At 43.3% G+C, this 15,403-nt stretch overlaps 1 protein-coding gene across 6 annotated transcripts in view; it reads right to left on the reverse strand.

Annotated features, from left to right (window-relative positions):
- ift80 (intraflagellar transport 80 homolog (Chlamydomonas)) overlaps positions 1-15,403 on the reverse strand; it is a 197,562-nt gene that overhangs the window by 128,147 nt on the left and 54,012 nt on the right. For all 6 annotated transcript variants that reach the window (XM_059651065.1, XM_059651064.1, XM_059651062.1 and 3 more), the window contains 2 exons: positions 15,102-15,211; positions 1,957-2,046 (listed from right to left, as the gene is read on the reverse strand). In XM_059651065.1, coding sequence (XP_059507048.1) covers positions 1,957-2,046; positions 15,102-15,211 — 200 coding nt within the window. The remainder of the gene's footprint in view (positions 1-1,956; positions 2,047-15,101; positions 15,212-15,403) is intronic.

A 15,403-nucleotide genomic window follows, 5' to 3' on the forward strand; every position in this document is an offset into this window, starting at 1 on the left:
TCTGCAGATCAACTCTTGGCAACCAGAACAAATATGCCGAAGCCAACATTAATTGAAGACTTACAAAAACCATTGCTAAATAGAGATCTGGATATACCTGATAATAGGGCAGTAACTGGAGCATCTAGGGGAGACAATGCATTAATGGAGAATACCATGACATTGTGCAAATCTCTGAATGTGGAGTTATTTCAGGAAAAGACATTGATAGATGATGTTTCTAATACACCGAAAATATTAGAACTTAAAGCCAATGAGGAAAATAAACAGATGCCCAAGGTATGCCAATAACCACATAGGAGTTGACATCTCCAGAATGTCTTACCTACTGGCTGTTGAGTTGTTGATTGTAACTATTGTGAATGTTTTCATTGCAGGAAACTCTGATGTAAAGGGGGAGTGATGTTGTGTATTTGTATTAAATGTGGTGGACTGCCACTTTAACAGTCTGATCATGTAAACAGCTATTTTGGGCAGAAGAAAAACCTCTCCCTAATCTTGCTGCCTGCAAAGTGAACATCTCCTTAATAAAGCTCCTGTTTAACACTTCAGCCTTCTGGTTCTTCTTGGAACCTTAGCAGGATCCTTGATGTTCCTCTTTGTATTAATGATCTAGATCTTGGAGTGCACAATACAATTTCAAACTTTGTGGTAAACTTAGGAACAACTCCAAAGTAAATGGAAGAGAGTGAAGATATTCAATAGGACATCAAAAATTTGGTGGAGTGAGTGGAGATGTGTGAGGCAGTATACTGAAACACAGTACACAGAAAGAACATAAAGAGACAGTATAAAATGAGTGTGTGGGAGCAGAGAAACCCTGGTGTAAATGCGCAGAGGTCATTAAAGGTGGCAGGACTAGTGGAGAGAGAAGCCAATAAAGCATACAGCATCCTGGGGTTTAGCAGTAATGGCATAACAAAAGAAGGAAAGTTATGCCGAACTTGCATAAGCCACTAGTTAAATTTGTGCTGGAGTATTGTATACAGTTCTGGGTGCCACATTTTAGAAAGGATGTAATCGAATTGGACAACATGCAGAAGAATGGTTCGAGCGATGAGAAACTTCAGCTGTAAAAATATGTGGGAGAAGTTAGGACTGTTTCACTAGGAAAGCAAAAGATCAAGAGATTCCCACGAGTAATCATGGCTCATCAGATTATAATCTTATATCCACATTTCTGACAACCTTTCGTCCATTACTTAACAATTAGACAATATGCTTCTTTTTTATTCTTCCTGAAAAAGTGGACAATGTCATATTTTCCCATGTTATATTCCACTTGTCACATCTTTGCCCGTTCATTTAACCGGTTTACATATTTGTGGAGTTTTTTTGATGCTTTTTTCACAAATTCCTTTGCCACCTATCTTTGTGTTATCAGAAAATTCAGCTAATTTCTGTCCCTTTATCCAAGTCAGTTATACAAGTTGTGAACAGTTGAGATCCCAACATCAATTCCTATGTGACATACTGCTTATTACATCTTGCTAACCCAAAAAAGATTCATTCATGCCTGACCTAGTTCATGTTAGTCAGGCAATCTTCTATTCATGCCAACATGCTACCCCTACACCTGGAGCTTTAGTTTTCATAATAACCTTTGATGTGGTTCTTCTTCATACACCTTCTAGAAATAACAAGGTGTTATGGCAAATGACCTAAAAACTTTGTGTTGATAACAAAAGTTAAGAGATAGAGAATTTTAGCAAGAGCAACTGCTGGCACAATCATCAATGGCGCAGCAATTAAAATTAGAAATGTGCAATGGTTTGGAAGTTGTGGTGCATAGACATCTCAGATGCCTACAGGATTGGAGGAGAATACAGAGATAAGGGGAGGCAAGGCCATTTAGAAATTTGGAAAACATTCTATCAATTCCAAACAACTCTCTCATACATTTAATAAATATGTTATTACATTTGAGCTTCAGCAGCAAAACACCTGATTACAAACCTTGTATTTACAATCCTCACCACCAGAAAGGATGAGATCATTCACTATATTCCAGTCAACCTTCAAAATGACTCCATCATGTGCTTTCCACTGTGAAGATGAATACGAGATGAGATAAGAATGCAAAGAAATCATATTCTTTAGACTTTTGAAAAAAATCTTTAAATATACTTGCATCATTGAGACAACGCTCAAAAACATGTGATCTGCCAGATCAGAGAATCTGGAAGGACAGCTATTTTTGATTATTTTTATAAAACATGAAAACTTGTTGCATCTTCCGATACTAAAAAATAAATCAGTGTACAAAATTAACATAGCCCTGTGATTTAATCAAACAAATAAATTGAATTGACTGCCATGGTCAGATTTGAACTTGTTAATTATCAGCCAACTATAAGTCATTGAGCTTTCCTGGTCGTGAAAAGCAAAAGCAATTTATCTGAACACATTGTGACAAATGATGTTCTGCATCATACTCACTTAAGCAGCTGACACCTTTTATTTACTAAAACTAGCATTTTTAAATGGATTTTACTCGCAAACGTCAATATTCAGTCAATTGCTGAGAAAAATCAACTGAATCTAAAATACAAAAAAGCACAAATGATTTATATAAATCAACTATGTCAATAATGTCAAGTACAACACCTCTGACTTACAAGCTATGTGACGTTGCCAATTTTATTAGTTTACAACTACTTCATGTCCATTTTTAGCAACCTTATCCAAAACAAGTCTAACAATATGCCACCATTACTGCCCTCCCTCATGGAATAGCAAGCATTTTGATTTCAAAATCGGGGACCATAAACCTGAATGAAAATGGCACAAAGTTCTGGATGTCCACTACCAATCAAACATATTCACTGGAAATTGTGTTATTATTGTCTTGTCATGGCAGATCTATATCTTAGTCTAAGATCACCCATGCACCCAGAACAACTCCAGACTTCTCAGTTCCACCATCTACAATATGCATCACTTCTTTCCTCCATTTAATTCACTTCTTAACTGCCCATTTTTACAGCAGTGCTTTCTACTGATTTTTTCTCACACCAACTGTAATTAAGTCTTTACCTTTGTGGGCTATTACTCCATCCTTCATTTCTTTTTCTCTTTGTCATTTTTATCTTATTCCTTGATTATCATTTCCTATATACAGAATACTTACTATCTTTTTGTGCTTGCTTTAACCGATTCAAAGGCTGTTGCAACAACATATAGCTGCTGATCTAACATTAATGGATGAATCATAATTACTTCTGGTTAAACGTTGGGTGAGCTCAATCTTTTGGCTTTTATTTGAACCTGGCCATGACAACGTCAACCTCCTTAGCTGGCAAGTCAAAACAAGTCCATTTTTTGGAATTTTGGGTGCTGTTTGAAATCAAAAGTGAGAGGTGGGTTGATTATGATTGATTAGGTACTATCGTTTAAAGGCAGGACAATGGTTAGGCAAGGGCAAAACTTTATGGAATGAATGTATGCATTGCAACAGTTTTGCATTCCTTCCTAGACCAATAACACAACAGAAGGGTGTCTCAGCTATGGTTGACAGAAAAAAATTAACATCCCAAGAGGACTCATATAAAGTTGTTAGTAAAAGCAGACAGTCTGATGAATGGGAGCAGTTTAGAAATCCAGAAAGGAGAGCCAAGAAGTTAAGCAGGAGAATTTGAGTATAAGGGTAAACTGGCAAGGAGGATAAAGACCAACTGAAAAAGCTTCTCTAAGTATGCAAAAGGAAAAGTACCAATGAAGGCAAATGTATGAATTTTGAACCCTTACATTCCAATACAGGAGAACTAATAAGGGAGAACAAGGAAAGTGGCAGAACAATAAACGATTATTTTTCTTCTGTCCTCTAGGGAGCACATACTTTCCTGAAATACTTGGGAACAAAACGTCTGATTAGAAAGAAGAATTGAAGGAAGTTAGTATTAGTGAATAAATGGTGATGGAGAAATTGATGAAACTGCAAGTGTATAAATTCCCATAGCCTGTTAATTTCCATCACAGAGTACTAGAAGAGGTAGTAAAGGTAGCCAAGAACATGTTGAATGTATTGGCTGGATGCACATGGGATTGGGGCTAATATATTGGTATGGATTGAGAATTAGTTAGCTGACAGCAAACAAAGTAGGAATAAATAAGTGATAATGGGAACTGCAGATGCTGGAGAATCCAGGATAATAAAATGTGAGGCTGGATGAACACAGCAGGCCCAGCAGTGAGGCTGGATGAACACTGCAGGCTGCTGGGCCTGCTGTGTTCATCCAACCTCACAGGAATAAATAAGTCTCTCTTTAGAGTGGAAGTCAGTAGTTAGTGGGATTATGCATGGATCAGGGCTTGGGATCCAGCCTTTTACAATATACAAAAATTAAGATGAGGGAATCCAATATAATAATTCCACGTATTTTGGCAAAACTGTTTAAGTGAGATTTTGATTGGTACAGAGGTTGTAAAGAGGCTTCAAGGCAATTTGAACAAGTTCAATGAGTGAGTAAATACATTGCAAACATAGTATAACATGGTTCAGTGTGAAGTTATCCACTTCAATTGGAAAAATCAGAGTGGCGGGGTATTCGTTAACTGCAAAACAAAACACAAAGAACTACAGATAATAAAATGTGAGGCTGGATGAACACAGCAGGCCCAGCAGCATCTCAGGAGCACAAAAGCTGACGTTTCGGGCCTAGACCCTACAGAGAGGGGGATGAGGTGAGGGTTCTGGAATAAATAGGGAGAGAGGGGGAGGCGGACCGAAGATGGAGAGAAAAGAAGATAGGTGGAGAGGAGAGTATAGGTGGAGAGGTAGGGAGGGGATAGGTCAGTCCAGGGAAGACGGACAGGTCAAGGAGGCGGGATGAGGTTAGTAGGTAGGAGATGGAAGTGTGGCTTGGGGTGGGAGGAAGGGATGGGTGAGAGGAAGAACAGGTTAGAGAGGCAGAGACAGGCTGGACTGGCTTTGGGATGCAGTGGGTGGAGAGGAAGAGCTGGGCTGGTTGTGTGGTACAGTGGGGGAAGGCGACAAACTGGGCTGGTTTTGGGATGCGGTGGGGGAAGGGGAGATTTTGAAGCTGGTGAAGTCCACATTGATACCATTGGGCAGCAGGGTTCCCAAGCGGAGTATGAGTTGCTGTTCCTGCAGCTTTCGGGTGGCATCATTGTGGCACTGCAGGAGGCCAATGATGGGCATGTCATCTAAAGAATGGGAGGGGGAGTGGAAATGGTTTGCGACTGGGAGGTGCAGTTGTTTATTGCGAACCGAGCGGAGGTGTTCTGCAAAGCAGTCCCCAAGCCTCCGCTTGGTTTCCCCAATGTAGAGGAAGCCACAACGGGTACAACGGACCCAGGCCCCAAGATGACTTTCCATATTAAGCAGAAGTTCACCTGCACATCTGCCAATGTGGTATACTGCACCCACTGTACCCGGTGTGACTTCCTCTACATTGGGGAAACCAAGAGGCGGCTTGGGGACCGCTTTGCAGAACACCTCCGCTCGGTTCGCAATAAACAACTGCACCTCCCATTTCCACTCCCCCTCCCATTCTTTAGATGACATGTCCATTATGGGCCTCCTGCAGTGCCACAATGATGCCACCTGAAGGTTGCAGGAACAGCAAATCATATTCCGCTTGGGAACTCTGCAGCCCAATGGTATCAATGTGGACTTCACCAGCTTCAAAATCTCCCCTTCCCCCACCGCATCCCAAAACCAGCCCAGTTCGTCCCATCCCCCCACTGCACCACACAACCAGCCCAGCTCTTCCTCTCCACCCACTGCACCAAAGCCAGTCCAACCTGTCTCTGCCTCCCTAACCTGTTCTTCCTCTCACCCATCCCTTCCTCCCACCCCAAGCCGCACCTCCATCTCCTACCTACTAACCTCATCCCACCTCCTTGACCTGTCCGTCTTCCCTGGACTGACCTATCCCCTCCCTACCTATACTCTCCTCTCCACCTATCTTCTTTTCTCTCCATCTTTGGTCCGCCTACCCCTCTCTCCCTATTTATTCCAGAACCCTCATCCCATCCCCCTCTCTGATGAAGGGTCTAGGCCCGAAACGTCAGTTTTTGTGCTCCTGAGATGCTGCTGGGCCTGCTGTGTTCATCCAGCCTCACATTTTATTATCTTTGATTCTCCAGCATCTGCAGTTCCCATTATCACTGATACAAAGAACTACAGACGCTGGAAATCTAAAATAAGCACAGAAAGAGCTGAAGAAACTCAGACAGTCTGGCAGCATCTGCGAAAAGAAAACAGTCAACATTTCAAGCCCAGTGATCCTTCTTTTGAAATGATTGGAACTATAAAAAGGTTGGCATATAAACTAACGACAGAGTGATAGAGGGGAAGGAGTAAGCCACTGGTAGAGATTTAGTCCTTAGGGAAAGAACAACAGCTGGACAGAAAAATGGTTGGATAATGGTGATTCCGGGAGAAAAAAAAAAAGTTGTTAATGGAGACCAACCTTTCTAATGGGTGAAAGTAAGTGGTGAAAGCAGCCCATGTGATGACAAGACCTGGTGTTTGGGGTGGGGTAAGGGCACAGAACTGCATGCTCAGGCCTTAAAATGATTGAATCTGATATTGAATCCTGAAGGTTGCAGGATGTTGATGTGGAAAATGAGATGGTATTCCTCCAGCTTTGCTGCTGCACTGCGGCAGTCTCTTTCGAGGCTTTGGCCAGGGAACACAGTGTTGTGTTGAAGTGACAGGGTCATTTTTGACAACAGGACAGTGATGTTCCACAAAGCAGTCATCCAGTCTGTGTTTTGTCTCCCCAGAAACACTGATAGGGTCCACCTGGTCTTCACTTACTACCCAAGCAGCATCCATATCCAAAGAATCAGAAGCTGCTGTTTCCACCACTTCCAGCAGGATGCCACTACTAGACATATATTACCCTCCACTACCCTTCTCAGCCTTCCGCAAAGACCATTCCCACTGAGATATCCTAATCAACTCCTCCTCCACTCTCAACATCTCCCCAAACCTCATGGCACCTTCCCATGCAATTGCAGAAAGAGGAACATCTGCCCATTTACTTCCACTCTGCTCACCATCCAAGGCCCCAGACATACTTCCCAGGTGAAGCAGTGATTTACCTGTACTTACTCAATCGAGTGTACTATATTTACTGCTCACAATGTGGTCTCTCCGACACGCAGGAGGTATAATGTAGACTGAGTAACTACTTTACAGAACACCTACATCTGGTTACAAAAATGATCCTGAGCTTCTGATTGCCTGCCACGTTAACATATTACCATGTTCTCTGGCGAATATGTTTGTCTCAGGCCTGCTGCAGTGCTCCAGCAAAGCTCAGCCTAAGTCGTAAGAAAAGCCTGTCACTTTCTACTTGGGGACCTTGCAGCTTCAGGACACAATACTGAGTTTAATGTCCTTCTCCCATCCTTGCACACCAGTCTTTGTCACCACAAGGGCTACTTTGATTACAGCCAATCCCAATTTCATCCACAAATGGTCTCCATTAGCAGTTTATTGTTCTTCTCTGTTCACAATTATCCATTCTTTTGTCCGTTCAACTGCTGTTCTCTCAGAGCTCAGGGAGACAATCTCCATCTATTGTTTACTCCTTTCCATTCTCCTCCCTGTCTTTAGCATATATACCAACCTTTTTCAAGCTACAATCAGTTCCAAAGAAGGGCCGCTGAACCTCAAAACGGTGGCTCTGTTTTCTCTCCACAGATGTTGCTAGACCGACTGAGTTTTTCCAGCTATTTCTGTTTTTGTATTAGTTAAATGGTGATAGATTAGGAAATGTTAATGTACATTAACAAGTGACCTAGGTGGCCTTGTGTATCAACCACTGAAAACAAGAATTCAGGTGCAGAAATAAGGTTGGAAGTCAAACAGTGTGTTACTGCAAGGGGATTTGAGTTTCGAAGCAATGATGTCTTAATGCAGCTTTACAGGGTCTTGGGTTCATATTTGGAGTACTGTATGCAGTTTTGTTCTCCTTACCATGGAAAGGGTATACGTGCCATAGAGGGAATGAGGCAAAGGTTTCATCAGTCTGATTTTCAGGATGTCAGAATTGTCATACAAGGAGAGATTAGGTTTACTAGGCTTGTATTCACTAGAGTTTAGAACAATGAGAAAGGATCTCGTCAAACCATATCACATTCTCACAGGGCTTGACTGACTGGATGCAGGGATGATTTTCTCCTAATCGGGGTGATTTAGAAAAGGATCATGGTTTCACGTTATGGGAAGGCCAGTTAAGAAGAAAGTGAGGCAAAATCACTTCAGCAAGGAAGGTCATGAACCTGTGATATTCTTCACCACACAATGTCGTGGAGGTAAAGTCATTGAATTCATCTAAGAAAGAAATAGATAAATTTCTTGACGCTAAATTCATGAGGGGCTTTGGGGATCAAGTGGAATATGACACTGAGATAAAGTTTGCCATGATTGTACAGAACGATGGAGCAGGCTCAACACTCCTGTTACGTTTCTAAGGTGAGTTCCTTTTCCATTATATATCCCAATATCACGACTATTTTCTTTCACATTTACAATATTACTTATCACTATCCATATCATTCTTCCTCTTCCTTAGCGGTATTTTTATTTTTCAAGTACTTTTTAAATTGGTTTCCAACCTTCTCAACAAGACTCATTTAAGAGACACTCGTCCAGATCTTCCAATCTCAATAGCCAGAGACCCTGACAGTCAGGCTATGGGAGGTCTTGGTGGTCCCAACATACTGAATATGCAATAATTGCTCAGGAGATTTGTTTTCAATGGGTTTAGAACCCTTCAAATAAGTTCTCAATTCTGAGTTAGAGTTGGAAACTTTGGAAGGTTCCAATTTACTTACTTTAGTAAATACCTGGGAAAAATCAGAAGGCCTAAAACCTGCTCTCTTCTGGCTGGTTATACTACTGAGCTAGCCCTATACTGGAAGATTTCCTGAACGCCACATTTCTCAAGAGGCCTAAATTGCGAGTTTAGTCATGAAGCTCCAGGAAAAGGTAAGTAAATAGAGTGGCAATTCATTCCAATGCCACTTCTCAAAAGTTTTAGCCCACTGACTCATACAGATCCCTGTGTCCTGTCCTTGCCGAAGCTCCAGTGGCTCAAAGATCAAGTAGTTCATTCCAAGACCTTGGCTCTTGCTTTCAAATCTGTATGCTGTTAACCTGACAAGACATCAGTTATATCATCTCAATGTACATTTCTGTTTTTGACATTTCTGTTTCAAACCTTCTACTTGTTATTCTTCAATTCCTCCACAGGGGATTGCATATCCATCCCCCAAACAAATGCCTTCTGGATTGCCTTCACTGAATCTCTATACTTTTCCGCCACCCTCCTGGCTTTCAAACACTTTGTAGAAATGTTTTATAGAACATTACAGCACAGTACAGGCCCTTCGGCCCTCGATGTAGTGCCGACCTGTCTCTTCAATTATGTTTGAGATCCTTCATCTTTCTACGTCTTTCCTGGCATCCATATTGTTTCTTATAACTTACTTGTCACTCTGAGACATCTTTCTATAGACAATGAGTTCTATTAGATAAAGAAGTTATTATATACTCCATCTACTGGAGACAGAAAGTTAAAAGTGCATTACTTAAAACAATGTTAACTTAGCAATGCAGTTTTAGTTATTTCAGAAAACTGACATTTGCATTGAAAACCCCACACTTATTCCATTGCTGTTCTCAGATATCAAGGGCCGAGTTTTGCTGAGAAAGAGCACATGAACGTGCATGCTACTATTAGTGTGCAACTCTGCTGGCCGCTTAGCCAGGAAAAAAATACCCCATGAATGGAACACCAACCTGTGACATTTGGAAAATTAATGCATTTATATTTAATTATACACTAAACTTGCCACAGAAAATTAGGTCCAGCAATTAGCAAATTAAGTACTCCTTTGACAAAGTGATGGTTGCTAATGACTTCAACCAAATTCTTTATGAAGTAGAGTCTCAACCCTTCAAGCTCAAATTGCTTTGTGAGATTTATTCACATTGTTGGTGGTTACTTCTCTCTCCAGTCTCTCTTTCTTAAAAAAACTCTTGATTTATCTATTCCTTCCTTTTATCTGCCTCTTTCTCTTTCTATTTTATATTGAATTTGCACAGTTTAAATTACCGTAATAGTCTTTGCTAAATATTTTTCAATCTTCAAATCTCATTGGTTTAGGAGATGTATTATTATATTCTTTGTTCACCATGTTCCCAGATGCTTTATTTTTCTGATGACATCGTTACCAGCTCATAGTGCCAAGAACTTTATTGGCAACTACATGTGTTCAAGTCTATTTGACAGGGAGTGCCATGTGTCAACATAGTTGAACTTCAAACATCCTACTGGTTGCATGTCTGTATTGTAATAAATTCAACAGATCATGAAGATAGTCTATCCTTAGATAACGTGTGTTCTAACTGGTTTTTCAACTGTTTTCATAATTAATGCTGGGTTGTGATTTTCTTAGATCTTTGAATTTAATTCATCCATTTGAAATGATTAAAATCCACAACAGAAAAATAATTTCATACAAAAGCAATACCAATTTTTTGGGAAAAAACTGGACAGATGGAGTTTAATATAGGAAAGCGTGAAGTCATGCAATTTGGTTGGCACAATCAAAAGGTAGATTATTATTTACATGGAGAGAGACTCCAAAAAGTTCAGAGGAATCTAAATATGGCTGAATTCACTGTGCTACATCAATGCTGGATCTACAGCAATATGCCAGCAGTTTTTGTGGAAAACACTGAATGTGTTGCAACTAAACGGACATGTCTCAACACTTAAGGGGTGAAGTCCTCTGCAGGTCAGAGATACTGTCATACAGCACAGATGACAAGCTGCCTGGGTTTGTATCTGTGCTAAAAGGTAAGGCAAAATGGAACTACACTGAATCTATAAATTGGGCAACAAAGCACAAAAAGGCATGGTAATGTGGAGATGCTGTGATCCAAATAATCACAAAGTGTGGAGTGCTAAGAAAGCAAGCAAAAAGTCCTGAGATACACCTCATGACGTGTTCTTGTCCCTCCCTGGGCTGGCAAAAAGATGACAGAATAAAATGGTGATGCATTTCAAAGTGCCATGATGTGGACGCACTGGTGCTGGACTGGGGTGGACAAAGTGAGAAGTCACACATCAACAGATTATAGTCCAACAGGTTTATTTAAACTCAGGTGAACTGAGAAGGCGCAGCAGTACGAAAGCTTGAGATTTTTTAAAATTAAACCTTTTGAATTATAACCTGGCGTCATGTGACTTCTGACTTATTCCAAAGTGCAGCACTGAAGCGGATAAATTTATTCTAATTGAGTCAGAAATGTGCTGTGATGATGTAGTGAGGCTGATGTGTGACCGATGTCAAATCCTGTGAATGGGGGTGTACAGGCAGTTGCTGTTCAGAGGTCATGCTTTGAGTTGGTGGGGACAGCTAGCCAAGGTGGAGGCCCAAAAAAGCAAGTGGTAGATTGAAGATGGTAGCTGCTTTGACTTTCATGTGGGAATTATTGCTGTCTCACTCAGCTACATGGAAAAATAGCAAATAAGATAAGAAACAGGTATTAATAAGACATTAATGCATGCAAATGGGCCTCTCACCATTCATCAGTAAGATTCTCAATTCCCTTCTCAAAGTCGAATAATAACGTAAAATTAAACTTTGTTTCTTCCTCAATGCAAGAATCTCAAGTTTCCATTGTATCATATTTTCTCTTGATCACCCATGTCATTTAGCGACTGAGAAAATTCAACCACTGTCTCTGTGCCATGTTTATTGTACAACAGCAGTCAAAAGCTTAAGCATGAAATCATGTCAATATTCCATCAATCCCATGATACCTTAGTATATACATTGCCCACTTCAACTTATAAGAAGTAAAAAAAAGTTTACACGTTTTCAAGTAAGCAATTTTCTGGGGCTTTTGTTTTACTCCCAAAACTATTAACTACTTCTGTTCGTTGACTCATTAATAGGATAGAATTGGTCATGTTTTAAAAGCAGGTGAGGTGAGCACTTGAGGCCAAAGCTATATTTTGCATCATTATAATTAGTATTGAAATATTGCTCAAGTTTGTAACCATTTTATTTAACTTGTAGAACACAATAAAAGTAAGTAATGACTGCCATTCCAATTAGGGCTGCTTTTTAAACTGACCCGCCCACGGCCGACGACCTCATCGCTCCGCCCACAACCTCCACAGCCAGCAACCCCAGAGGAGAGAGCCACACTGAGCCCTGCCGCATCTTCACCATCCCCCCAGACCTCCCACTGACTGAGGATGAACGGTCAGTCCTTAGCAAGGGGCTCACCTTTGTCCCCCTACAACCACACATCAACGAATACCAGTCACGGTCGGACATAGAGCAGTTTTTCCGCCGTCTTCGCCTCCATGCCTACTTCTTCAACCGGGAACCCAACCCTCCTTCCACTGACCCCTTCACCCGCTTCCAACACAAGTCCTCCTCCTGGACACCACCCCCAGGCCTCCTACCCTCCCTCAACCTCTTCATCTCCAACTGCCGTCGAGACATTAACCGCCTCAACCTCTCCACCCCTCTCACCCACTCCAACCTCTCCCCCGCAAAACGGGCAGCCCTCCGCTCCCTCCGCTTCAACCCCAACCTCACCATCAAACCCGCAGACAAGGGTGGCGCAGTGGTACTATGGCGCACTGACCTCTACATCGCCGAGGCCAGACGCCAACTCTCCGACACCACCTCCTACCGCCTCCTCGATCATGACCCCACACCCAAGCACCAAACCATAATCTCCAACACCATTCACAACCTCATCACCTCAGGGGACCTCCCACCCACAGCCTCCAACCTCATTGTTCCCCAGCCCCGCACGGCCCGTTTCTATCTCCTTCCCAAAATCCACAAACCTGCCTGCCCTGGTCGACCCATCGTCCCAGCCTGCTCCTGCCCCACCGAACTCATCTCCACCTATCTGGGCTCCATTTTCTCCCCTTTGGTCCAGGAACTCCCCACCTACGTCCGTGACACCACCCACGCCCTCCACCTCCTCCAGGACTTCCAATTCCCTGGCCCCCAACACCTCATATTCACCATGGACGTCCAGTCCCTGTACACCTGCATTCCGCATGGAGATGGCCTCAAGGCCCTCCGCTTCTTCCTGTCCCGCAGGCCCGACCAGGCCCCCTCCACCGACACTCTCATCCGCCTAGCTGAACTCGTCCTCACACTCAACAACTTCTCTTTTGACTCCTCCCACTTCCTACAGACTAAGGGGGTGGCCATGGGCACCCGCATGGGCCCCAGCTATGCCTGCCTCTTTGTAGGTTACGTGGAACAGTCCCTCTTCCGCACCTACACAGGCCCCAAACCCCACCTCTTCCTCCGGTACATTGATGACTGTATCGGCGCCGCCTCTTGCTCCCCAGAGGAGCTCGAACAGTTCATGCACTTCACCAACACCTTCCACCCCAACCTTCAGTTCACCTGGGCCATCTCCAGCACATCCCTCACCTTCCTGGACCTCTCAGTCTCCATCTCAGGCAACCAGCTTGTAACTGATGTCCATTTCAAGCCCACCGACTCCCACAGCTACCTAGAATACACCTCCTCCCACCCACCCTCCTGCATAAATTCCATCCCCTATTCCCAATTCCTCCGCCTCCGCCGCATCTGCTCCCACGATAAGACATTCCACTCCCGCACATCCCAGATGTCCAAGTTCTTTAAGGACCGCAACTTTCCCCCCACGGTGATCGAGAACGCCCTTGACCGTGTCTCCCGCATTTCCCGCGACACATCCCTCACACCACGCCCGCGCCACAACCGCCCCAAGAGGATCCCCCTCGTTCTCACACACCACCCTACCAACCTCCGGATACAACGCATTATCCTCCGACACTTCCGCCATTTACAATCCGACCCCACCACCCAAGACATTTTTCCATCCCCTCCCCTGTCTGCTTTCCGGATTGACCACTCTCTCCGTGACTCCCTTGTTCGCTCCACACTGCCCTCCAACCCCACCACACCCGGCACCTTCCCCTGCAACCGCAGGAAATGCTACACTTGTCCCCACACCTCCTCCCTCACCCCCATCCCAGGCCCCAAGATGACATTCCACATTAAGCAGAGGTTCACCTGCACATCTGCCAATGTGGTATACTGCATCCACTGTACCCGGTGCGGCTTCCTCTACATTGGGGAAACCAAGCGGAGGCTTGGGGACCGCTTTGCAGAACACCTCCGCTCAGTTCGCAACAAACAACTGCACCTCCCAGTCGCAAACCATTTCCACTCCCCCTCCCATTCTCTTGATGACATGTCCATCATGGGCCTCCTGCACTGCCACAATGATGCCACCCGAAGGCTGCAGGAACAGCAACTCATATTCCGCCTGGGAACCCTGCAGCCATATGGTATCAATGTGGACTTCACCAGTTTCAAAATCTCCCCTTCCCCTACTGCATCCCTAAACCAGCCCAGTTCATCCCCTCCCCCCACTGCACCACACAACCAGCCCAGCTCTTCCCCCCCACCCACTGCATCCCAAAACCAGTCCAACCTGTCTCTGCCTCCCTAACCGGTTCTTCCTCTCACCCATCCCTTCCTCCCACACCAAGCCGCACCCCCAGCTACCTACTAACCTCATCCCACCTCCTTGACCTATCCGTCTTCCCTGGACTGACCTATCCCCTCCCTACCTCCCCACCTACACTCTCTCCGCCTATCTTCTTTACTCTCCATCTTCGGTCCGCCTCCCCCTCTCTCCCTATTTATTCCAGTTCCGTCCCCCCATCCCCCTCTCTGATGAAGGGTCTAGGCCCGAAACGTCAGCTTTTGTGCTCCTGAGATGCTGCTTGGCCTGCTGTGTTCATCCAGCCTCACATTTTATTAGCTTATGCACAATGATGTGTTTTATAGACCCTTATAAAGGTGCAACATTAAAAGTGTAGTTTTTGGAAGGGATCTAAACAAAGTATATTGCAATTTCATTATCAAGCTGAAAAAGAAGATCTGTAATCTGAAATGTTAATCCAGGCGTTCTGCAAGCAGAACCATTACAGACAAAGGCAGAGAGAAGATTAATTAACATTGTATTTACATAATACTGTCAGAATGAACATCTTGTAAACCTTAAATGTACAAACCTGAAAGACTTTGGCATTTGGTTGTAGAGGTTTAATAATCAGTTGTTTTCCTGAGGTGTAAAGAATCTTGTCTGAATCTGGACCCCATGCTACTGAATATACTGCAGTGCCTAAGAAAACATTAAATATAACATATGCAGTGATTACTTCTAAATCTAATTCAGGTGACTTGGTTAATTTTTCTTTAAGAATTTTTTTTTATATTGCAGAATAAAAAAGTAAATAGCACCACAACCTGCAGTAGATAACTTGCATACTATATAAAATACCTCTGTACAGAAAATCCTAAAAATGACAGATCT

Source organism: Stegostoma tigrinum, chromosome 14 (genome assembly GCF_030684315.1).
Source record: "Stegostoma tigrinum isolate sSteTig4 chromosome 14, sSteTig4.hap1, whole genome shotgun sequence".
Classification (NCBI taxonomy): domain Eukaryota; kingdom Metazoa; phylum Chordata; class Chondrichthyes; order Orectolobiformes; family Stegostomatidae; genus Stegostoma; species Stegostoma tigrinum.